Source organism: Macaca fascicularis, chromosome 8 (assembly GCF_037993035.2).
Source record: "Macaca fascicularis isolate 582-1 chromosome 8, T2T-MFA8v1.1".
Taxonomy (NCBI): Eukaryota; Metazoa; Chordata; class Mammalia; order Primates; family Cercopithecidae; genus Macaca; species Macaca fascicularis.
The window spans coordinates 147,881,079-147,905,677 of record NC_088382.1 but is presented as its reverse complement, the minus strand read 5'-3'; the positions used below and the strand labels follow the sequence as shown (position 1 = coordinate 147,905,677).

General features: G+C 41.6%; 1 protein-coding gene across 2 annotated transcripts in view; it reads left to right on the top strand.

Moving 5' to 3' along the window:
- The window catches only part of FAM135B (family with sequence similarity 135 member B), a 353,349-nt gene that overhangs the window by 151,896 nt on the left and 176,854 nt on the right, over positions 1 to 24,599 (top strand). For both annotated transcript variants that reach the window (XM_074000059.1, XM_015455220.4), the window contains exon 3: positions 23,097 to 23,176. Coding sequence is in view for 1 of the 2 variants with exons in the window: in XM_015455220.4 (XP_015310706.3) it covers positions 23,097 to 23,176 (80 nt within the window). In the remaining variant the exon portion in view is untranslated. The remainder of the gene's footprint in view (positions 1 to 23,096; positions 23,177 to 24,599) is intronic.

The window sequence follows — 24,599 nt, the reverse complement described above, 5'->3', positions numbered from 1 at the left end:
TTAGCTGGGCATGGTGGTGTGTGCATGTAATCCCAGCTACTTGGGAGGCTGAGGCACGAGAATCACTTGAACCCGGGAGGCAGAGGTTGCCGTGATCCGAGATCACGCCACTGCACTCCAGCCTGGGTAACAGAGCAAGACTCCATTCCTCTTCCCGCCTCAAAAAAAAAAAAAAAAAAAAAAAAGAGACATAGAGGTCAGGATCAGGAGGTCAGTGGTTAGATGATTCTGGCTACTAAAATGGGCTCAGAACTGGGTCATGAACTCATTCCTCAAATAAGTAGGTTGAGCAGTCTGCAGATATCAGTCAAGCAAAAGTTCTCATAGCAAGCAAGCTCACAGTCTGAATCAGGATCTTGGGTTAAGCAGATATTAATTGTTAATTAATATCTTATAAATCCTTTCTCAATTCATGTCTTGAAGGACTGCTGGGTGTTAGGCACTGTGATGGGATTTTAGACAGAAAGAAGGAGCATGATATGACTCTTGCTGTCAAAGTGCTCAGGTCTAGCTAAGGAAAACCTGTCTGGAAAGCAAGCAATGGTGATGTAGTATTATGTTTAGAAAACAGTGGGGATCCCCCAGCCCTTAGACAACAGAAGATAGGCAAGCCCTATTCTGCTGGATGTCAGGGAAGGCTTCCCACCAGGTCAGGGAGGGAGCCTTTTAGGGGAGTGACACGGGCAAAGGTGTGGAAATTTGGAAGAACATGATGCATTTGCACACCAGCAGCACAGCATACCTGGTGCAAAGGCAGAGATGCCTAGGGAGTAGGAAGCAGGTAACCAAGATGCTATCAGAAGAGACAATGAAAGACCCAACCTCAGAGACAGAGTCTGGTAGAAGGCAGATGCCACAGTGTTGAGCAAACAGGGTCCGAGGTTTAGTTGTCCCAGGGTAAGTGTTACAGGGCTCTGTGGAGATGATCTTTGTTCTGTGAATTGGTTTTGAGGCTAATCCCTACACAGCACAGAAGATCCCTGACTGGATGTTCCTTTACCTCTTCGCAAGTCACTAAGCCAAAATCTCCTTTGATTTAATAACATTCTAAATGTGATTTTTTTTCCCCAAATATTTTACGGTTGGTTGGAGGACTGTTAATCTAAAATACAAGTGTGTGTGTGTGTGTGTGTGTGTGTGTGTGTGTGTGTGTGTATGTGTGTGTGTGTTTGCTTTCCAAATCCCAGCTGTAGAGTCTTCCGTTAGGATTGTTAGGGGAGGACAGCACTCTGGTCAGCACTCTCCCAGCACAAAACACCCAACCTTGTTTTATGTGAGGTCATCTCACTTCCACCATCTCCCTGAAGAAGCACCACACAGATGTCTAGAAAGAGCTGCCAGCTGTTTTGTTTGGGTGTAACTCAACAACTTTCATTTCTTCCCTGGTGTGTTAGGACTCAAGTCAAAATGGTTTAGAGTTGCGTAGGCCCCTAAATCCTGCCCAGGTTTCCTGCACTCCATGTTCACTCTTCTCCTTGCCCCCAAATGCACCACACGCCCCTGCTCTTCGCCAGGGTTTCTCCTCACCTGTCACAGTTGAGAGCCTCATCATCCACCCTTTTGCCTGAACAGAGGTGAGATGGAGGAGTAGTGAGGAAGAGTGTGATCTTTGTAACCAGGTCTGGATCCAAATCCCAGGTCTACTAAATCCACACATGACTTTGTTTTACCTTGAATTTCAAGTTCATCTTCTGAAAATTGGGATATGGCATCTTAACTGTATGACTGGGAGGGCTGAATGATATAATTTATGTGCAGTGTCCATTAAGGTAATTTTAGCATTATAGCAAATGCAAATTTTTTTTCCTCCCAAAGAGAAAGCCCTCAATGATCTCCTAAGAGCAGCAGCGTCTTACTAAAACTGGAAGCAGAGATCATCATGGGCCATAGAAATTGGCTCATGAAGAAGCAGGTGTCCACATAGCCCTACCTGGTCCTGATGCAATGCAAGCATGCCCTTTCCTTGAAGACCAAAGGAATCACTCTTGGACTGAAGATGAAGTATCCTCTGGTCTCCAGGGGATGTGCTACCCTAAGCCTTGGACTCAGAGCCAGATGATCCAGGTGTAAACCCAAGCTTTGACACTGCTCCCATTAAGTGTCATTATTGAGAGAGCAATCTCCTAGTTGCACCTGTCCTATTAATTTTTATTTTGCAAATAAGCATGGAATTGTGACTTGCAACCTTACTTGACAATTGCAGACTTGTTCAGAGCACTTCAAACAGATCTTGGAGCAAGATTTGGGCAGCTTGGAACAAGAATGTAGCACTGGGTTTCATAACATAAGTAGTTCAGTGTTTTCATTTGGGGAATGAAAGTCAGAGAGTCCTGGAGACATTAAGTGACTTGCCTAAGGTCACATGTGGGTTGGTGTTAGGGATGGTTCTGGGACCTTTTGACCACATCACCTGGGGGCTCTCCATTCCCAGAGGAGCAGCCCATCACACATGTGATGTGATGTGACACAATGGGGGAGGAGTCACATGCTGAGGCCCATCTAAGAGTTCTCACAGAATCCTTTTCCAAATCCTAGATAAATGTATTTGGATTATTTTAATGCAACTTTATTTAGCCTAGTATAAAAGCAGTAGAAACTAAACTAACCAAACAAGCAAAATGCAGGCTTTGGGGAGGCTACTGTTCACCCCAGAGAAAAGACTTTATTTAAATCCTCCACTAATTAGTCATCAGGTGAGGTGGCTAAGATTTGACTGTGTTATGATTATCTTTGGAAGACCTTTCTGTAGTGCAGGGTTTTGTGGCTCAAAGAGTCTGACAGATCTTGGATTTAAATTCAGCCTCACCACTGTTTTGCTCTATGGCTTGGCGAAGTCAGTCAACTTCTCTGAACCTCTTTCCTCATCTGTAATCTGGGATAATGCCTATTTTTAGACCTGCTTTTAAAAAGGAATTAATCTGTTTTCCATCATCCTAAAAATAGAAGAGCCATTATAGTCCTTGAATTCTTGTATCATAAAAGAAACTATTTGGGGTTTACACATTATTGATAAAAATGCTGCAAAGACCTTTGATTAACACTTTGAATGCCTGAGTCAGATGATGAAATACACACCCAAATATATTTCTTTTCCAAATAATGTGTCTGTGATTGAAGTCATTCATTAGTCAATACTTCTTGTTTTTGGAACTTTGCATTAAGTTGGAAAATGTTTCCTAGTACCTACCACATATGGCATGCCAGGGAAGCAGGACTAAAAATAATGCATTTTTGGGAGGCTGAGGCGGGTGGATCACCTGAGGTCAGGAGTTCGAGACCAGCCTGACCAACATGGAGAAACCCCATCTCTACTAAAAATACAAAATTAGCTGGCTGTGGTGGTGCATGCCTGTGATCCCAGCTACTTGGGAGGTTGAGGCAGGAGAACTGCTCGAACCCAGGAGGCGGAGGTTGCAGTGAGCCAAGATCATGCCACTGCACTTTAGCCTGGGCAACAAGAGTGAAACTCTGTCAAAAAAAAAAAATGCATTTATATGAGAGTGGCTGACAGCTTGTTCTGGAGATCACTGACTGCCTGAAATGTGGGACCTTCCAAAATATAGTCCTGCTCAGAAAAAGTGTGGAGGGGAGGTAATGAGAGCACATGAATATAAGAGTGGATGGAGCTGCCCTGGATCCTGCTTGGCTAATTATCAGTATCACAGCCTTGGGAAAAGCCACTTAACCTCTATGAGTTAACTTCCTTCATTAATAATCTGAGAATGAGCATGCTTAGGGGGTTTGCTGAAGTCTAGAGATAAGGTGTCCTCCTGGACTGGGTGACAGCACAGAGCAGTGATTCCATGCTTGGTAGCCGGCAGTTGTACTATTTTTATTTGAAAGGGGCAGTGCCTTTGAGCAAGAAAAGCTTCTGCAAGGTTGTTATTGTGAGATGAGTGTTTTCTGTGGGCCTGCCGTGTGCCTGTGGATTCAGAGGTGTCTGGACTTTTCTAGGCTCTGCTCTTGCAGAACTTGGGTGTTTGCTTTTCCTGGTACTCAAAGACAAAGAAAGCCCAGGGAAGTGGTGGCTTTCTGTCCACCAGAGACTGACATTGCCCTGAACCACATAAAGCAGCAGCCACACTTTGAACTCACAGCACTTTGATTACAGGTTAAGGGAGACATATAAGAAAAGGCAACTGATGGTAAAAATAAGCAACTGGTGCTTTGCTGCAAAAATAAGAGCAGCTGCCTGGGCATTATTGTTAGGAAAAGGTATGAGTGAGGATTGAGTTGGGGTGGGAAGAGGAGACTGGAGACTGGGCAGGAGCAAGCCCATCAGACAGCTTGCCACTAACCAGCTGGTTGAGAACATGCCCGGATGCAAGCCAGCGTTCTTATGTTCTGTTCAACATAACTTTATCAAGCAGTCTCTGCATTCTTGTCTTAAACATTGGGACTCTCTCCCTTTCTTCCTTCTATTCAATTCATTAATATTTATATAGTGACATCTGTCAAACTTCCTGACCTAGATCTTCTTACATGGAACCCAGGGCTTTTTCTGGAGCGATAATCATGTTCAAATTAATATTAACAACTATGACCAAAGTTGCAGTAGCTTACCAGACGTGGGGCTGAGTTCTCCCACCTACTGCCTCGTGAACCCTCACAACAAAGCTGTGAGGTGAGTTTACAGCTTCCCCATGTCTGTCTGACCCCAGAATCCTCACTCTACCTGCTCCTCACTTCAGCCAGTGAGGAGTTCTGCAAAGACCATTTGCCTCATGTATGATCTTTTGGTTAAAACACCCTCCCCCATTGTAATTACAGAATACATCTCCTAGTCAAATGGAGCCAAGGGGATTTTTTGTTGTTGTTCTGTCTGAACAGTTTTGTAGAAATAAAGATTTGATTGATGAGGAAATGGAAATTCCTACACACATAATGAAATCCCTTGAAATCTCCAGAATGACTTCAGACACCTGGGAGTTTTCATATCAAAAAGCAATTAAAAGACACAGGGAGCCAAGGGAGGGAGTCACGATTCAGGGTTATGATGGTTTCTTCTCAAAAGAGACACATGCTGGTGGAAGGAGCTGGAAATTGGTCAGAGATCTTTTCTGTGACACAACAGTTGGTGCGTGTGTGTGTTCCTCTATCATCTCTCTCTCTCCGTCTCTATCTTTCCATCTGCCCACCCATCCATCTATATCTATTTATCTACCCAACATCTACTTACCTCTGTCCCTCACTGTCTACTTTTCAATTGATCATCTATGTGGCTGTTTGTTTATGGAGTTTGCGGTGGCCTATTTTACCTGTCATTGTAGCCCATGCATAAACCGTTGCTTGTACTGTATTATTTTTGGGTGTTTTGTTTGTTTCCAAAGGAAACAGAGGAGAACGTGACATCATCCAAAAGGATAAGTGAGGCATCATGCATTTTCTGAGTATGTACAGTATATACATGCACCTTTCATCAAATAGTCTCATAACTATTGAAGACTTTATCTGGGCTGTGCCAAACTTTCGTATGTCTCCCTCACTCAACCTTATGAATTGGATCTTTGTTCATCTGCATGTTACAAAGGAGGGAATAGTAGCTCACAGAGGTTAAGTAACTTTCCTAAGCTGGGAGGCGATGACTCAAACCTAGCTCTGTTTGATTTCACAATTGATTGCCTTAACCACTACACTTATATCCTCTGGTGGAAGGTAGCTTGGGCCATCTATTTTTATAGTAACACTTATTAGAATAAATGGTTGGGAAGGAAATATCTATTTGCACTTCCTCATTACCCATCCCATACTCTGGCCAATGTCAACTCCTCAGGGTTCCTACAATGCTCTCTAGGACTTGCCCTCCTGCATTTCCCCAAGTTGTTCCTCCACCTTAGCCATTTATGCCTAATGTTCCATTATTGGAAAGCTAAGCATGTGGGAGTTATTTATATCCACTGCTCAAGGTCATCGCCAAGGTCTGATCACAAAATTTCAAAAAATTGCAACCTCAGGCATAAATAGGTTAAATGCCGTCCCATCTTCCCCAGCCTGGTCAAGACCTACCTGTTCTTAGGGGTGAGCCAAAATGACACGTAAGCTCCATCAGCATTCAGTTAGAGTTGTAAAATGGGTCAAACCTGAATAAGTCAGGTGAGCTCGTGTGTAGATATATGCAACATGCACAAAATTTCTTTACAGGGCATCTCTGTCTACCAGCATCTCAATCATTCTGGGTTGTGGCCTACATTCTAAAACTGAAGAAGCATGCTGGGGTTCTCCGGGGAATACAGAAACACTGAATGCAGTTTTAGGCTTGTTCCCCAAGACAAGAATGATAATAAGGCCCTGATGAAAATTACTGACATCAAAGATATCAATTTTTGCTCCAACCAGTTTGCTGTTTTTATTGGCTTTGTACTCTTGGCTATTTCTTGCAATGTGAAGTCTCTCTCATATGTTCTACTACCTTGTAGGGACTTTGAGTTTTAAATTTACTTCTTCCTTAAATCAACTCCTGTCTTCTACTAAAGGCAATCTGTTCCCACTCTGAGTTAAACTCACTCTTTTTTTTACCCCCTTGGAAGTCCTGAGGGGTTTCCTGTGATTGTGATTATAATTTGTGAAATTGGTTTTGTTCTCTGTTAGACTGTAAGCTCCCCCAAGTCAGGGGGAGCTTCCATCCTTTCTTCTTGTGTTCTCAGCCACTGTTCTGGTGCCTTGTTCTCAGCAATGTTCAATTTTCAGATGGGCATAGCTGAGCAGCAAGAACTTGAATGATGTGGACACAAAGCTTGCAATGACTGTTTCCGTCATGGTTACTGACACGACTTGTGAATGTTTGCACTCCTCCTGCTATTATGGGTCATTCCTGTACCCTGGTGACATTTCAGTGGGTAGCCATTATGTATGACTTGATACATTTTGAGAATATTTTTGTCTTTGGAGTTTCGTAGCCATGACCTTGCATCCCAGGTTTTCTTGTGAGCTACAGTCTATGAGCAAGATACTTTTTGTTCCAAACTTCAGGTTCCTCATAGGAATACTGGAGGAGGAATATTGGAAGGATCTGTTTTGAATATCGTCCAGGTAGAATGTGACAATGAATGTAAATCACCAAGAGTCTTTGCCTGGCACACGGTTGACTTGCAAGAGCTGGTGGCTTCCTTTGTTTTCACTCTGGTATTCTGCTTATTATTGATATTTACAGAGTACCTGAAAGGAACAATAAGGTAACAGGAACAATAAGGTAAACAGCCTACTTATAGAAAGTATTTTCTTATCACTTAATATTAATATATATCCTAGAATTAAATTGTGTTCAATTATATGGGTATAATGAATTGGAGGATGGGCCAACATTAGCAGTCCTGAGGTCTAGCATAGACTTTGCTAATCTTTGGAAGACTTCTTCCCCATTTCTGTGTCTACATTCCATTAGCAACATATGAATGTCATAATTATAATAATAATTAAATTACGGCTTTTAGAAGGAGTTGGTGCTGACTGTGTCTCCTACACGGTCCCAGGTGTTGCGCATGTGTGATCTCATTTGTTTCCCATAAAAAATGTTAACATGAGAAACCAAATGCTCAGAGAGGTAAAATGAACTGTTCAGGGTAACGCACCATTAGTAAACTGCAAATCCAGCATTTAAAGCCTGGTCTTTCTGAGCACCTGGATTCTATCGTGTGTTTTCACTTCATGCCTTTGATCCTTCTGCATGAAACACTTGTGAGTTGTTTTGCTTTTCAACTCTGCTCCCAACTCCTGACTGCTTGGAACTGGTGGCGGGTTTCTGGTTTTGCCAATCAGAAAACTTCTCTCTGCAGAAACTCCTGTCACAGTGTGATACTGCACGACAAATTTTCTGGTCTGAGGTTTTAAATTACTCGTGACATTTCAAGCTGTGCAAGTCGCTTGAAGGCCTGCCTCAACCAAGCTCATTTAATCAAGCCACACACATGCAAAGAAAATCAAATGCTGCCTTGAATCCAGAGGGAAGAGGACTGACACCTGTTGAGCATCCACTGTATGTCTGGCATCTTGTAATAATGTTTCATATTGGCTCTCTAGAAGGAACGTTCATTTTACCTGCAAGTGGTAACTCCCTGGATGACAGACCAGCAGCAGCAACTTCTCTGAGCACAACATTGACACATGGCCACTCAGCAAACTAGAAGTCCATCTGGGTTGACTCATCAGATAGGAACAACAAGTCCATCAGCCCGTATGAATAAAAGCAGCAAAGGGAGATGCAGGGATGGGGAAGCACCTTTCAGTTTCCCAGCAGCTCAGCAATCTCGTATTTTTTTATATACAGTCACCCCAACTAAGCTACTTGTGTTGCTGGTTTGAGTTCCTTAAGGGGCCTCCTTCTAGGAGTACAGACATTTGCTGATGAATGTATTTGGGGTAGATATGCAAAGATAACCATAGAAGTAATGATACCCACCATTCATTGAAGCTCAGTTTTGCTATACACATTGATTTTGATTTCTACGTCAACTCCAGAAGGTAACTGAAATCTTCATTTGCAAATGACAAAAGTGAAGCTCAGAGAGTTAGTAGCTTTAAGTTGACACAGAAAGCACCATTGTAGTGTTGCTAATGCTGTTCATTTGCTTTGTTTTGTTTTAATATGAATGAGAAGAGGAGGCAGTGGGAGAAGTTATAGCCATTCTGTTCAGACTTCCAAGTTTGTGTACAAAAGGCATACATTTTACAGAGGTCATTCTTCCCTGCAGCTTGTAAGAGCTTAATGAGCTAGCTTTATTCCATGAGGATTCTCTGAGCAATATATGTATTATTTCCTGAAGACTCAACAGTTTGAGTTCCACCCAACAGTGATTTTCTTGAAATTTTTCCAGATCGCCCATTTATTTCCTCTGTTTGGGTTTCAGATTTCCTTTGGTTAACAGGATAGAGCGGTGGTGGTGATGGAAGGAGGTGGAGCAGTGGTGCTGATGTGTAAAAACTGGCACTTCAAAACAAAGATTTATGGTATTTGTCCATTTACATGCTGTAAATACTCCCACCAAGGCCAATTTCAAGATACCAATGTGAAGTTAAAGGACCTGAAGGCATGCACAATCAGCATGCAGCAACTACTTCCAGGCTTCTGCAGAGGCTCCATTTACACACAATTGGATTGGACAAATGTTTGTTAAGTGCCTACAACTCAGTATTCTCATTAATAGCTTTGATATTTGTTATATAACTTAAATTTTCTTATTTTTTTTAATCTATGGGGGTTAATGATTTCTACGGAATCCTCTAGCCCTCAGAGGAGACACAGTGTCAAAAATAAGAAAGAGATAAGAATATGGGCTTTGAAATCAGACTGTGTTGTTTGAATCCCAACTCTGCTACTTATCCTGGGAAAGTTATCTAATTCATTTTTGCTTGACTTTTCTTTTATGTAAAATGATTGAACAGTACTTAACGCAAAGAGAATTTGTATGCATTAACTAAGTGATTACATGTAAGTTGCTTTTCAGCTTCCTGTAGATAAAACCAGGACTTTTAATTAGTTCTTCCCCTGGTCAGGATATGCCGTATTGTATAGTGGTTATGAGCACACACTCACAAATCAGATTTCTTGGGCTTGAGTCTTAGCTCTCCAATTTACAAGTTGCAGAAACTTGGAAAAATAGTTTACCTTCTCTCAATCTTACATCGTTTTTCTGAATGGATATTAATATTTGTTTCCACCATACATGGCTGCTTTTGATGATTACATGAGATGATCTAAGAGTGGTGAGCATAGTGGTTGGAACATTGTCAGCTATCAAAGTGATAATTGCTGATTATTCTTTCCATTCTGAATTTCTGTGGTTTTGGTAATTCAAGGAAATCACTGGTTTGATATTTTTAAACATTTTCTGTGGCAAGAAGAAAGAATTTTGTTTGGACTTTTAAGATTCTGCAAAAATGGCAAATGGCTTTACCCTTTGTCATTACTACTTTTTAGAAGTGAGTGGTCTGGCTGAAAATGTTTACTTTCTTTTAAGGAATTCCTCAATTTCTTAAAAGAAATTGAAGAATAAATGCTATCTAATACTATATAGATCTCCTACCTGACTTAGGAGTCATGTGACTGCAGGAATTTGAAAAACCTTACTTCCTTACCCGTATATGGAATGACAATGTACAATTCATAGAATTTTCATGAGAATTAAATGTGATCTCTGGTAATGTGGATGCCACATAGTGCTAGACAAAAAGGATCGAAACATGGCAGAAAATGCAATTAGTTTATAGTTGGCTGGGACACGGGGATTCGCAATTTCTGCTTTTGACCACTTACTACCCTCAAGTTTCCTGGACAGATATGAGCACAGAGAATTAAGAAAGAAGTGTTGTCCTGTCATCTGTGGCTTTGGCCCCAAGCCCTGTTGGAGAATGCCAACGAGTTAGGTTCAGCCACATGAAGACAGCCTTCGTCTTCCATTAAATAACCTTGAATTACGGTATATAAAAAATATCTGCTTTATGTCTACACGAAAGTCCAACCTAGATTCTTAGATTTTAATGGCTCTTATGCAAGGCAAAGCAGAGTTTTCCATTTTCAGGAAAAAAAGCAGTGAGATAAGTCAGGCTGTCTGTGTCAATTCTTCTGAATTTTCACCTACACAAAGTATGGCCCAGGAGAGTCCTGCAATCAGATCCTACAGTAAGAGGTGTATTTGGCTTCAAATAATCAAGCATATAACTTACGCTGGCTTAACTAGCACAAGATACCACAAGAAACACAGAAGTAGACAGCACAACCATGTCACCAGGGACAGTGAGGACTTAGACTTCTCTTTCTGCTCTTCCATGCATAGCAAAAGGCTTTTTAATACTCATAGCTGGAGAAAGGCTGCCTTTACAACCACATTTATATTTTTGGATATATTAACAAATTAAGAGAAGAGACAAACAGCCCAAGGGTCATGAAACAGGTTTCTCCTTTAAAAGCTTTCCTGTCTGCTTTACCTGCCAATGTGCACTTTTATTTCATTAGCCAAGAGGGGGTCATGAGATTTCTCCTAGCTGCAAGGGAGTCAGCAAAGGGTGGATATTTTCAGGTAGGTATAGTAATTCCCCTGAGAAAACCTGGCTTTGCTTTGTAAGGAAAGAGGAGTTTACAGATAGCCAGCCAGCAATTCACAGCCTGAGCCACATAGAACCTTCTGGGTCAGCAAGGAGAATGCGGCTAGAGAAATGCAGAGGATCATCACAGTAAACATTGGTGGAATCTGAATGAGTTATTATATTGTGATTATATCAAAGTATCCAGATGAGTTCTGCTGAAATATTAGAGTGGACTTTCCTTGGAAAAGTATTTCAATAATCGCCATTGAAGCCAATAAAATGCAGCAGAATGGTTCATAGTCCTACAGTGGTGAGTACATACTGTCAACCTGTTAGTGTGTACTGTATAGTAAAAATATATTAGTCATTTCATTGGTTTTTTTGTTTCTTATCTTTTGAAACCAAGGCCTCTTTTATTGGCAGGACTTGCAGACCTTCCTGCCAGGGCAGAGTTTCACCTCCGCATCACAGTGTCTTCCACTGTCAGGTGGGGGCCAGCTATGTGAGGCTGGGATTCCAGATGGTGCCAGGTGTCCTGCTGGCAAAGAGACTGGGAAGAGTAGTGTGACAGCTCATTAGGTGAGGTCTAGGCAAATGGCAGTTCTTTATAAAGATGGAGGTAGGGCAGGTTATGTTTATTATACCTGGCCATACGAGAAAATATTTCACCTCTCTAGTTGTTTATAAATCCTCATGCAGTTTCCCCATAGCTGACTATCATTAGATTGTGGAGCATTAGCTTTTTTAAAGGAGAGAAATCCACTGACTGCATTATTGCTGATTCTGTCATGGTGTCCCACTGTTAGGACAAGACCGAGGACAGGATTGCCAGTATTTAATCAGGCTTTTCAGAACTCACTGGAAAAAACCCTACAGTATCAAGCAATCTGGAGTTAGCTTTGACTCTAAATTGACTCAGCCTTTTGGGGAACAACATAGCACAGGAGAGGGTCTCCTCCCCTAGCCAGACCAGAGGAAGCTTAGCTCATGTCCTGAATCCTCTGCCAGCTTGCCCTTAAGTAGGCACCATGCTTGTCAGGTGTGGGCAGAGGAGCTGTTTTGAGTTTCCACTAACGCTGCTGATAGAAATGTGTACATGCTTTATGGGAAGTTGTGATCATGGCTACCATTTACAGAGTCCCTGCCATATACAATGTTTTAACTGTCCTTTAAAAACAAAGTTCCCCTGCACGTTCATATTACAATGTATACTTTAAACATAAGGGAACTGAGCCTCTGTAAGTTTTGAATCCTTGGGAATTTGAATCCATGTCTGCCTGTCTCCAGTGGTTCCCTCCTGAGGCTCATGTAGGCAAAACTGGTTGTGAGAGAGTCATGCTCACACTTTCCAATGACCTTTGTTGGCAGTCACAGCATGTGTGGTTCTCTTGTAATTCCTGAGGTGCAAGCATGGACACTTCACTCCTCTTCACAGGGACCTCGACACCTGGGTGAACAGACAGACAGAGGGGAGTCATTCCATTATCATGTGACAAGTGTGATGCTGGGGGCCTAAGGTGCCTTCATAAAGCCATCTTCATCATCATCATTTTTATTATACCTATTATTAAAAAGCACTTATTTAGACTCAATACTTGCCAGGCATGATATGCACTTTGCATATTACAAATCATTTAATCCTCGTAATGGCACTATGAGGAACATTACTGTCATTACTATCCCCATTTATACATGAGGACCTTGAGCACAGGGACACTGTGAGAGTGATTTATTCAAGGTCACACAGTCAGAAACGGGCAGATTTTCAGAGCTTACCCTCTTAATCAAAATGTTATATTGCTTCACAAGACTCAAAGATAATTTTCGCCCAGCCGTGTAGGCACACCCATATCATAGCCGACCATTTACATCTTGGTGCACTGTTTGGTGTAATCGTATACTGTATCCCGCAGGCATCCCTGAAACGTGACCCACCAAAAGCATCATGCCTTCTCCCAGCTTCATCCCAACTGTGATGCCGGAGGGTAGACTGGGATCATGGAGGTGGGAGGCTGTGTCTCACACATGTCTTAGGGAATAGCAATGAAGACATTGTACCTTTAATGGAATATGGGGTTGAGCATCATGCTGTGCTTGCCATGGATGCTCCCGTTCCTGCCTCACAATAAGTCTGCAAGGCTGGCACCAGCATGGCTTTCCTCGCCCAGGAGGAAAGAGAGGCTCAGGGAGGGAAAGTTACGAGCTTTAAGTTTTCCAACCTGGCTTTGGGAACCTAGGTGTTCAGACTCCAGAGTATCGGTGTTTGATTTTTCATGATAATGATGTGTATTTTAGGTCATGTCAGATGCCCCTGAGTCAGAGCAGTTGTTTCGTGCTATACTGATCTGAAAAATGATTTCGACAAAATGTCACAGATTTCTGTATTCCCATTATAGAATATTACCCCTCGGCCGGGCGCGGTGGCTCAGGCCTGTAATCCCAGCACTTTGGGAGGCCGAGACGGGCGGATCACGAGGTCAGGAGATCGAGACCATCCTGGCTAACACGGTGAAACCCCGTCTCTACTAAAAAATACAAAAAACTAGCCGGGCGAGGCGGCGGGCGCCTGTAGTCCCAGCTACTCGGGAGGCTGAGGCAGGAGAATGGCGTAAACCCGGGGGGCGGAGCTTGCAGTGAGCTGAGATCAGGCCACTGCACTCCAGCCTGGGCGACAGAGCCAGACTCCGTCTCAAAAAAAAAAAAAAAAAAAAAAAAGAATATTACCCCTCATTTTACAAAAATTGCATGTGGATTCTTTATCATGCACAGAATTGTGTATTAGGATTGGATTGTAGAAAACCATTGTTTGGGGGAATCTTTGTTTTTAGAATTTTCACTTATTCATTCCTTCACCTGGCATTTATTGAATGCGAACCACGTCAGCCTCTGTTAGTTTCTGGGGTACAGAGATGAATGGGGCCTGGCTGGTCTCCTTCAGTGGCTGGTGGTAATGGATATTTCTCTAATCAACTGAGAACAGATGTTCATTAGGTGCTTTTCTCTGTTTGGCACAGCTGTGAGACCTCTAAGGAATACAAAAGAAGTAAATAGTAGCATTCCTATTCTCAAGGTGCTTTTGAGAAAACAGAATGAAATACATGAAACGAGAGGTGTTACTAGAAAATTAGTAATCAGAGCGAGAATCCACTTAGGCTCCTGTAATAACAGTGATGAGGAAATTGAGGTGAGCTTATAATGTTAAAGCACCTGGCTTTGCCTTCCCTAAAATAAGCTAGGTGCTAGCCAAATGGCCCTGCATTTTAATCCCTAAACTATTCATTGCCTAGCTATGTGACTGTGGGCAAATCACCTAACTTCTCTGAGTCACAAAGTGTGTGTTGTTGACATGAGAATATTTATTCTCCTCTATTGGTTTTGTCATGAGGAGGAAGTTTGAAAACCTGTATTCATTAGTTTACAATTACTGCTGTGACATAGTGCCATAACCTAAGTGGCTTAAAACAACATAACATTATTATCTTAGAATTCCGCAGGTTAGAATTCTGAAATGTGGGCTAAAGTCAGTATTCTTGCATGATTGTATTACTGCATGGAGGCTCTAGAGTCTGTTTCTTTATCTTTTCCAGTTTATAGAGGCTGCCTGCATCCCTTGGGTGGTGATCAGCGATGGCTGGTCAAGTCTTTCTCACATTGCACTACTCTGTCCCTCTCTCTCTGTCTCTTGCCTCCTTCTTTCTCTTATAAGGAAAAAACTCTTGTGTTGCATTGAGTATACCCATGAAGTTTAGAATAATATCCAGATTTCAAGGCCAGCTGATTAACAGCCTTAATTTCATCTGCAACCTTAATTCTCTTTTGCCCAACATATTTACAGGTTCTGAAAATTAGGAGGTATATGTCAGGGGTTGGGGCGTATTATTATGCTTACCACATTATGCAAAGGGCATAGTTTAGTGCCAGTCATACAGATGGAAATCAATAAAGGGTGACTATTTTTGTTACTGTTTCCCAGAAGGAGTCCAGTGCAAATCTAGGCTACTGAAATACATCAGCATACTCTCTGAAGTTTTCCACCTCCTAGCTTCTTTCCCCATTCTGAGGAAACTCATGGCCCATCTTCTTTTGCCATTTGATCATTCTGCAGCAATTTAAGTGAACTGCTCCCTTCTTTATGATAACTTCTTTGACTCCAGGTGGAAGGAGATGGCTCTAAGATGGTTAAAAGATACTTGGAGGCCGGGTGTAGTGGCTCACGTCTGTAATCCTAGCACTTTGGGAGGCCAAGACGGGGAGATCACCTGAGGTCAGGAGTTCAAGACCAGTCTGACCAACATGGTGAAACCCCGTCTCTACTAAAAATACAAAAATTAGCCTGGTGTGGTGACACATGCTTGTTATCCCAGTCACTTGGGAGGCTGAAGCAGGAGAATTGCTTGAACCTGGGAGGTGGAGGTTGCAGTGAGCCAAGATTGCGCCACTGCACTCCAGCCTGAGTGACAGAGCAATACTCTGTCTCAAACAAAACAAAACCAAAAAAACCCAAAAAAAACCCAAAAAAACAAAAAAACCAAAAAACTTGTAGGTTTACTTACTGAGTCTGTGAACTTGCACCAATCTTTATCACTAAATGTAAATTTTCCCATCTTTAAGAGAGAAATCATGGTAAGTACATTAAAGACATCCTATGGGGATCAAACAGTATCATGCATGTCATACATGAGTATGTGGTTTATGGATTTATGACCTGATAGAAATTTCCCATGAGATAAAAGGGAATTACTAAAGCAGTTTTAGCTTTCTGTTTAATCGGGACAGAGCCTGAATGGGTCAACCTAATTGAAACATAAATGTTCACCCTATTCCTATAAAGCATCTGAAGTTCAACATAATTAACTTATTGAAGTAAGATTCAGTAGCATCAAGTGCTTTTAAGAAACAATTTGAGAGCACTTTGGAATCATCTATAAAAGGGACTTAGCTGTACAACAAAATGTGCCTCCTATGAGGTGTATCAGGGAAAAGGAAACACCCATCTCTGGAATTGGAATCCTGGTTGCCCTTTGCTAGCTCTGTGGCTTTGGATAACTGGTTAGATCTTTCCAATGGCTCAATGCCTTCCTTGGTTTACCCTTGAGCTGCTGCTTGCTTTCACAAAGGATTCATGGGGGATCAACCAAGATTGCATACATGGAAGTTGCTAGTACAGGTCCTGCCACAGAAATGCTCAATAAATCTTGAGCATAGCTGTAACCACTGCAAGTGCAGTGGGATGGGAGAGGGATGCATAGCCCCTGGCAATGACTGACACATCGTATTAATATGTTCAGAGAAGGCGCCGTTACAATGTGACAGTTGGTGGCCGTGCTGATGGGATTTGTGTCCCTTTCCTTCTTCATGAAATTACTGAAATACATAGATCTTTTATTAAAGAAACACTAAAAGTAACATCTTGCATTTGTGTCAGTCAGGGTTTGCCAATTATTGGCCCTTGAGGATTGAGCCTGCAAATGTGTTTTATCTTGTTGACACAGTGCTTTATTGCTAACGTGGCCATGGCTACCGCTGCGAATTGTTTTTGCTGTTGCTGATGTTGCTGTTGTCATTGCCATTGATTTGTGAACCAATATTTAGCATTTTAAAGAGGTTTTATTACAAAATTAAATTTCTGTCTTCCCCTGAAAAACTGAAAGATCTCCCAACATGCAGTCAACATTTCTGCAGGGTCGTAATAAGCCACTGCTAAGTAGCAGCTGCTCCTGTGGCCAAGGCGGCCACCGCTGCCCTCACACAGAGGCAAGTGTCATGATCATTTGTAAATGTGCTTCCACTGGGATTTTCTAATGGTAGTTGATTATTTTTGGACCCGTATATCCATCAAAAGCAGAAAATAAAAAGATAGATTAGGTGGAACCCAAGGTTTTCTTACAATTTCATTTTTGTAGTTTGCCTGGCCCCTGCAGGCATTTGTGTTTTCTCCAGTTGGTATGGAGCCTCATCCTTTCCAATAGATCCATCACTGTGATTTTCCTGTTGAACAGGACAGATGCCTTTTATGTTTTTCAGTTAAATGTTTTATTTTGAATTAGTTGTAGCATCACATGCAGTTTTAAGAAGTAGTACAGAGACATCTCATAGAATGTTTATCTAGTTTCCTTAATGGTAGTATCTTGTAATGCTGTGGTGCAATTTCACAGTCAGGATATTGATATGGACAGTCAGGGTACAAATTATTTTCATCACCACATGGATCTCACATTTTATGTTGCTCCACACCCACTCGTCTCCCACTCCCATCCTCTCTCCAACCCCTGGAGCCACTAATCTGTATTCTATTTTTATAATTTTGCAACTTTAAACATGCCATATAAATGGAAATATACACTTTTTTCAAATTAGCTTCTTTTGCTGAGCATAACTGTCTGGAGCTCCATCCAGACTGTCTGTGGATGAATTGTTCATTCTTATTTATTGCGGAGTAGTTTCCACAGTTTATTCATTTACTAAAGGACATCTGGGTTATTTCAGTTTTTAGTATTGTGGATAAAGCTTCTCTCAACATTTTGAACAAGTTCTTACATAAATAAGTTTTCATTTCTCTAAGAGAAATGCCTAGGAGGGCAGTTGTTGGGTTGTTAGACAGTTGTATGTTTAATTTTTAAAGAAGCTAGCTAACATTTTCCAGAGTGGCTGTTCCATTTTACATTTCCAGCAGCAATGTGTGAGTGATCCACTTTGCCTGCATAATTGCCAGTAACTGGTGTTGTCAATGCTTTTTATTTTAGTCATTTTGATGAGTGCGTTGTAGCATCTAATTGCGGTTTTAATTAGTATTTTGTCTGATGATGTTGAATATCTTTTTTAAACATTTATTTTATCGTATATATTTGAAGTATACAACATGATGTTTTGATAAAAAATATGCAGTGAAATGATCATTATATGTGAGCAAAGTAGCACATCTACTGTCTTCCAAAGTGGCTTTCTTTTTTTATTTTAAACTTTTCCGTAGTAAGTACATCTAAAATCTGTTCTCTTAGCAAATTTTCAGTATATAATATAATATTATTAACTATAATCCTCTGGCTGTACATTAGATCTCTAAACTTATTTATACTATAGAACTGCAAGTTTATACTCTTTGACCTACGTTTCCCCATTTCTTCTTTCCCCTCTCCATTCTTGGTAACTATCATCCTATTCTCTCTTTCTATGTGTTTGACTTCCTTTTTTTTAAAAAGTTCTACGTGTAAGTGAGATCTTGTATATATATTTTTTCTGTATCTGGCTTATTTCATTTAAGCATAATGTTCTTCAGTTTCATCCATGTTATTGAAAATGGCAGTAGCTTCTTTTTTTTGAGGCTGAATAACATTCTATTGTTTGTGTGTGTGTGTATGTGTGTATGTACATTGATATGTATTCCACAGTTTATCCACTGATTCATTGCTGGGCGCTTAGGTTGTTTCTGTATCCGGGCTATTGTGACTAATGCCGCAATGAAGGTGGAGGTGCAGATCTCTCCACGAGGTGCTGACTTTGATGTCTTGTTGGTGTACACAAGCAGAGGGGTTTCTGGGTCATATGGCAGTTTTATTTTTAGTTTTTTGAGGAACCTCCATGTTATTTTTCATAATGGCTGTACCAATTTACATTCCCACCAGAAAAGAATACAAGGGTTTTCTTTTCTCCACATTCTCACCAACACTGGTTATTTCTTGTCTTTTTCATGATAACTATCCTGAAATGTATGAGGTGATATGTTGTGGTTTTGATTTGTGTTTCCCTGATGATTAGTAACATTGAGTACTTTTTCACAAATGTGTTGGTAATTTGAATGTTTTCTTTGGAAAAATGTGTATTCAGGTCCTTTGTCCTTTAAATTGGATTATTATTATTATTATTATTATTATTACTGCTATTGAGTTGCATGATTTTCTTACACATTTTGAACACTAATCCCTTATCAGACATACTGTTTGCAAATATTTTCATTCTTTTGTAAGTGGCCATTTTACCTTGTTCATTTTTCTTGTTTCTCAAGATTGTATTATAGCTGTTTAACATCTTTTGTGGTTCCATACATATTTTAGAACTATTTTCTCTATTTGTATAAAAAATGCCCTTGGGATTTTTTTTTTTTTTTTTTTTTTTTTTTTTTTTTTTTTGAGGTAAGGTCTCCACCTGACACCCAGGCTGGAGTACAGTGTTGTGATTTCAGCCCACCTCCTCTTCAACCTCCTGTGCTCAAGTGATTTTCCCTACCTCAACCCTTCCAGTAACTGAGACTACAGACTACAGGTATATGCCACCACACCCAGCTAATTTATTTATTTATTTTCTGTAGGGATGGGGTCTCCATATATTGCCTAGGCCGGGCTCAAGCAATCCTCCAGCCTTGGCCTCCGAAAGGGCTGGGATTAGAGGCATGAGCCACCACACCTGACCTGGCATTTTAATAGAGACTGCACTGATACTCTGTTTTGCTTTGGGTGTATGAACATTTGAACATCTTCTCATGAGCTTATTTGCCCTCTGTGTGTTCCCTTTGGTGAAATTTTTCTTGTGTTTGACCACTTTTTAATTGGTGTGTTTGCTTTTACTACTCAGTTCCAAGAGTCCTTTATATATCCTAGGCAATAGTCCTTTGTCAGATAGTCAATTCTCAATAGTTACAGTAGTATGTTCTGTAAAGTCACCATGAATACTGAATTAGCAAATGCTGAACCAGTGTTCCTGGGGGAAATACAAGGTTAGGTTCCTGTGAGCCCCTGGTCACATTTCTGCCAGACTTACCAATACATAATCTTGTTTTATGTGCTTCTGTTTAAAGATACCTCACAGTTAATATGTACTGTTGATTCATTACCATTGATCTCAGTCAGCAGCACTAGAACTCATAGCTGAGTGAAGCTCATCTAATAACACACATCCTTTCTCCATGGGGCACATCACAGCATTCCTGCCCTTAGGAATGCTAGACAGCCCTTTAGTACTATGCCTGGGGTCTATCTCAAACAGTGGAATCACCAACAAAAAAGCACAGAGTAGAAAAATATGTGGGACTAAATAAATTGCAAAAGGGATCCTTGTTTATAGTATTGCTTAACCTCAGTTGGGCACCTGAGTGTCAGAAGATTCAAACTTTTTACCACTGTGTTCGTGTCTGTGAATGACCACAAAGGTGCTGTGAGTGTTGCATTTGGGGCTAAAACATATTTTATCAAGTAAACAAATTCCCAAATACAGAATACACAGACACTGAGGGCCACCGCATGTGATTTGCAACTATTTTTTCCCACATTGTAGCTTGTATCTTAACAGGGTCTTTCATAGCACAAAACTGTTTAGTTTTAATGAATTAAAATTTATCTGTGGGGTTCAGTGGCTCACACCTGTAATCCCAGCACTTTGGGGGGCCGAGGTGGGAGGATCACTTGAGACCAGGAGTTTGATGCCAGCCTGGGTAACATAGCAAGACCTCATCTCTCAAAATAAACAAGCAAACAAACAAACAAAATATATGTTTTTCTTTTATGATTCATGTTTTCTGTACCAAGTCTAAAAACTCTTTGCTTAATTCTATATTTAGAATATGTTTTAGGCCAGATGTGGTGGCTCACACCTGTAATTCCAGCACTTTGGAAGGCCAAGGCAGGTGGATTGCCTGAGGTCAGGAGTTCGAGACCAGCCTGGCCAACATGGTGAAACCCCGTCTCTACTAAAAATAAAAAAATTAGCTGGGCATGGTGGTGGGTACCTGTGATCCCAGCTACTTGGGAGGCTGAGGCAGGAGAATCACTTGAACCGGGGAGGTGGAGGTTACAGTGAGTCGAGATTGCACCATTGCACTCCAGCCTGGGCAACAAAGTGAGACTCTGCCTCAAAGAAAGAAAAAAGGAATAATTTTAAAACTTTTCTCTGTTTCCTAATAGTTTTATAGTTTCATATTTTTCATTTACGTCCACAATCTACGTTATTAATAGTGTCTTTGTAAGATATGAAATTAAAGTTGAGGTTTGTGTGTTTGGTTGTGGCTGTTATCTTGTCTATGGATAGCCAATTGCTTCAGGACAACTTATTTTAAAAGGTGATCTCTGCTCCATTGAATTGCTTTTGCACCTTTGTGAAAAACCACATGGGCATATGTATGCCCTCATTACTGCGAGGTGCTGGGTGGAGGTCCAGGCTCCCCAAATGGTCTCCACTTAAACTGACAGGTGGGGTTCTCTTCACCATCTGTTAGGGATGGAAGCCTGGCTCCCTGCTGAAGTCCTTCTCTTGGCAGGTTGGGTGGGGATGCAGTGTTTTCATGCAGTCTGGGGATGGTGGGTGTCTAGACTTCCCACTTTGCCTTTGCTGGTGTGGGTGGAGGTGGGCCCACAGTATTTTCTGTTTTTTGGCTGGAGTAGACAGCTGTTGCCTAAAAGTTTTCTGTCTTGCTAGGCTGTTCTCTTCCTGATCCTTTGGCTGGAGGGAGAGGGCTTTCTTTGGATAATTTTCTTGTTCGTGGCTATTAGCTTTTCTGGCTTCTTGGCTTCTCCAGTATCCAGTCTGGATATATGAGGCAACAGAAAATGCAGAAGCCTCACCAGCATGTCTCTCCTTGGGTCCTGAGGTCCCCAACCTGTCTGCTTTCTTCTCCACCTTGAAGAATCTGCATTTGCTTGTTTTCTATATACTGTTAGAGTTTTTGTTGTGCTTAGTGCGAAAAATAGGGTAAAGTATGTCTCTCTACTTCACCTTTCTGGAAACAGAAGTCATGGCAGGTACTTTTAAAAAATATTCATTTTGGCTGGGCATGGTGGCTCACGCCTGTAATCCCAGCACTTTGGGAGGCTGAGGCAGGCGGATCATAAGGTTAGAAGTTCAAGACCAGCCTGACCAACATGGTGAAACCCATCTCTACTAAAAATACAAAAATTAGCCAGGCATGGTGGTGCGCGCCTGTAGTCCCAGCTACATGGGAGGCTGAGGCAGAAGAATTGCTTGAACCCAGGAGGTGGATGTTGTAGTAAGCTGAGATCGTACCACTGTATACCTGCCTGGGCTACACAGCAAGACGCCATCTCAATATATATATATATTCATTTTACAGATACAGAAACAAGTTCAGAGAAGTTATGTGATGTACTTAAAGTCATGCAGCTGGAAATGTGTCACTCATGCTGCAGCTATGAATTCAGTGCTAGTGCCCTTTTCTCTTCATTTTTGCTCATCATTTATACGTTAAAAACAAGCAGGAGACTGCCAAGGAAACATTCTATGAGTGTATGTGCAGTGCAAGGACGTCAATAGCAGGGTACTTGCCTAGCCATGAGCTCAATGAGCTACGGGAGACTGATGTGTTCATGGTCCATTTTCCTTATATTTCGCTTTGGTTTATTCACATTTAGGTTCACAATGGGTTTCAAATCAGTAAAAGAAGAGAACAGTGATGATGCCAGAAATGTCCTCAAGTGCTTACAAGCAAAAAGTCATTAATTGCAAAGCACAGAACTTCAAAAGATGCTTCTGTACTTGGGGTGAAAGAGGGCACATTAGAGAGTTAACGGATAGCAGGAGAAGCTGCACATTGTCCTGAAATGGTGGAATTTGAAAATGGGAGTGCTATGTTAAAATTAAGAAGATGAAATACACAGGGAAAAGTGCATTTGGCAACACCCCCAAGAAGAATAACTCAGCGGCTGTGTTACTAAAAGAAGTGGTTTTTGTGTTGCAACATGATAGAAACTCAGTTTATAGATGGATTATCCACCGTGCATAAATAGCCTACTTTCCTATAACAATAACCTTTCTTGACTACATAAAACCCACACCCCTTAATGAAACTGTGTCACATGACCCATCTCTTTCTTTTCTCGATTCCAATCACCTCCAACCTTGTTCAGTCTCGTGTGATCTCAAGTGAACTTAACTTCCTGTCTCCAACGCTGCCCCGTTGCTTCCCTCTCCAGCTCTGCTGATAAAATGCATTTTTCTTTGATGCCAGATGATTGTGCATGCTGCCAAGAAACTTCCCTGATTTCCTGTGGCTTTCAGGATTCGTTCTAGGTATTTTTAGAAGTCAACGTTAAGAAGCCTGATCTTCAGCATCCTCTCCTCTTCTCTTTTCTTAGGTATTACCAGATCCGAGTGACCTTGAAGGTGTCCTCAAGGATCCCCCACAGACTGAGTGCCTCCATCGCTGGGCAGACAGGTGAGCAGAAGAATGGCCATGGGGCGCTTGCCCCTAATGGCGAACCTCCCTTTGTCACTGCTCGCCAGGGCACAGCCGAGCGCAAGGCGTGTAGACGCACTCAGCCAATCTGTGGTGAATGTTGGATGAGCAAATTTTGGAAATGGAAACCAACTGTTGGAGGTGTCCATATGTGTACATCGTGGCAAGGGGAACCTGGCTTAAGAGAAATATACTTTCCCACGAACAGCCAGTATTTAGAGATAAACTGGCTGTGGGACGTTGGTTAAAGTCAAGTCAGGGAGGACGTCGGTGGGAAATGACATCCAGCAAGTGGGTAAAGAGAAGCCTGTTAAAGGGAACCTGGGAATCAACTAGGTACAGAGGACAGAGTGAGTAGGCGGTGTTGCTGGCACTTTCCATACACAGTGAGGGGACAAAGAGCAGTGGTCCCAGCTTGAGGAGAAGGATTGCCAAGGACAACTCGGATCCTGATCTTGAGAAGGCTGGAGTACAAAGTTGGTAACCAGGGCTCTGAGCAGGTAGTTTATCACAGAGTATTGAGTCAGAAAAAGAAACTTACTGTGCCAGAAATAAAGACAGACATAATATTAACTAGTAGAACTATTAGGAGTTTGCATTAGTAAATTTGGGAGAACTGTATAGACTAGCTAGACCTTAAGAAGAAGGAGAGGCCAGGCATGGTGACTCATACCTGTAATCCCAGCACTTTGGGAGGCCAAGGTGGGCAGATCACCTGAGGTCAGGGGTTTGAGACCAGCCTGGTCAACAAGGTGAAACCCTGCCTATACTAAAAATACAAAAGAATTAGCCAGGCGTGGTGGTGGGTGCCTGTAATCCCAGCTACCCAGGAGACTGAGGCAGGAGAATCACTTAAACCTGGGAGGCGGAGGTTGCAGTGAGCCGGGATTGTGCCGCTGCGCTCCAGCCTGGGTGACAAAGTGGGGCTCCAAAAAAAAAAAAAAAAAAAAAATGGAAAAGAAAAAGAAAAAGGAGAAATACTTAAAGGGTAGGGTAGAGGGTAGGGAACATTAAGACAGAGCTGTGCAAAATCTGTTTAACATTAATTATAAAGTACAAGTAGCCAAGAATGTTGTAGAAATCCAATCCAGTAAAGCTAAGAGTACTGGTCGTAGCTACACTTGATAAAATTCATTTGGAATTTGCAACATGTTATGGTGAGTGGAATCACATGCAATTGAATATCCACAAGTCAGGAATGTAGATGTGGTGGTCTGCTTAAATTTACCTTAGAAGACATCTGGAGGGGGACCTGGTTCCTGAGGCCGCATGATAAAACATGAGAAGAGACCTGTGGTTTCAGAGCAATAGGATAACTCAAGCCTGTGATCTATAGAAGGAAAGACACTGATGGCCACAGGCTTCCCCCTTGCCTCTGAGTAGAGTAAAACATTAAATAATA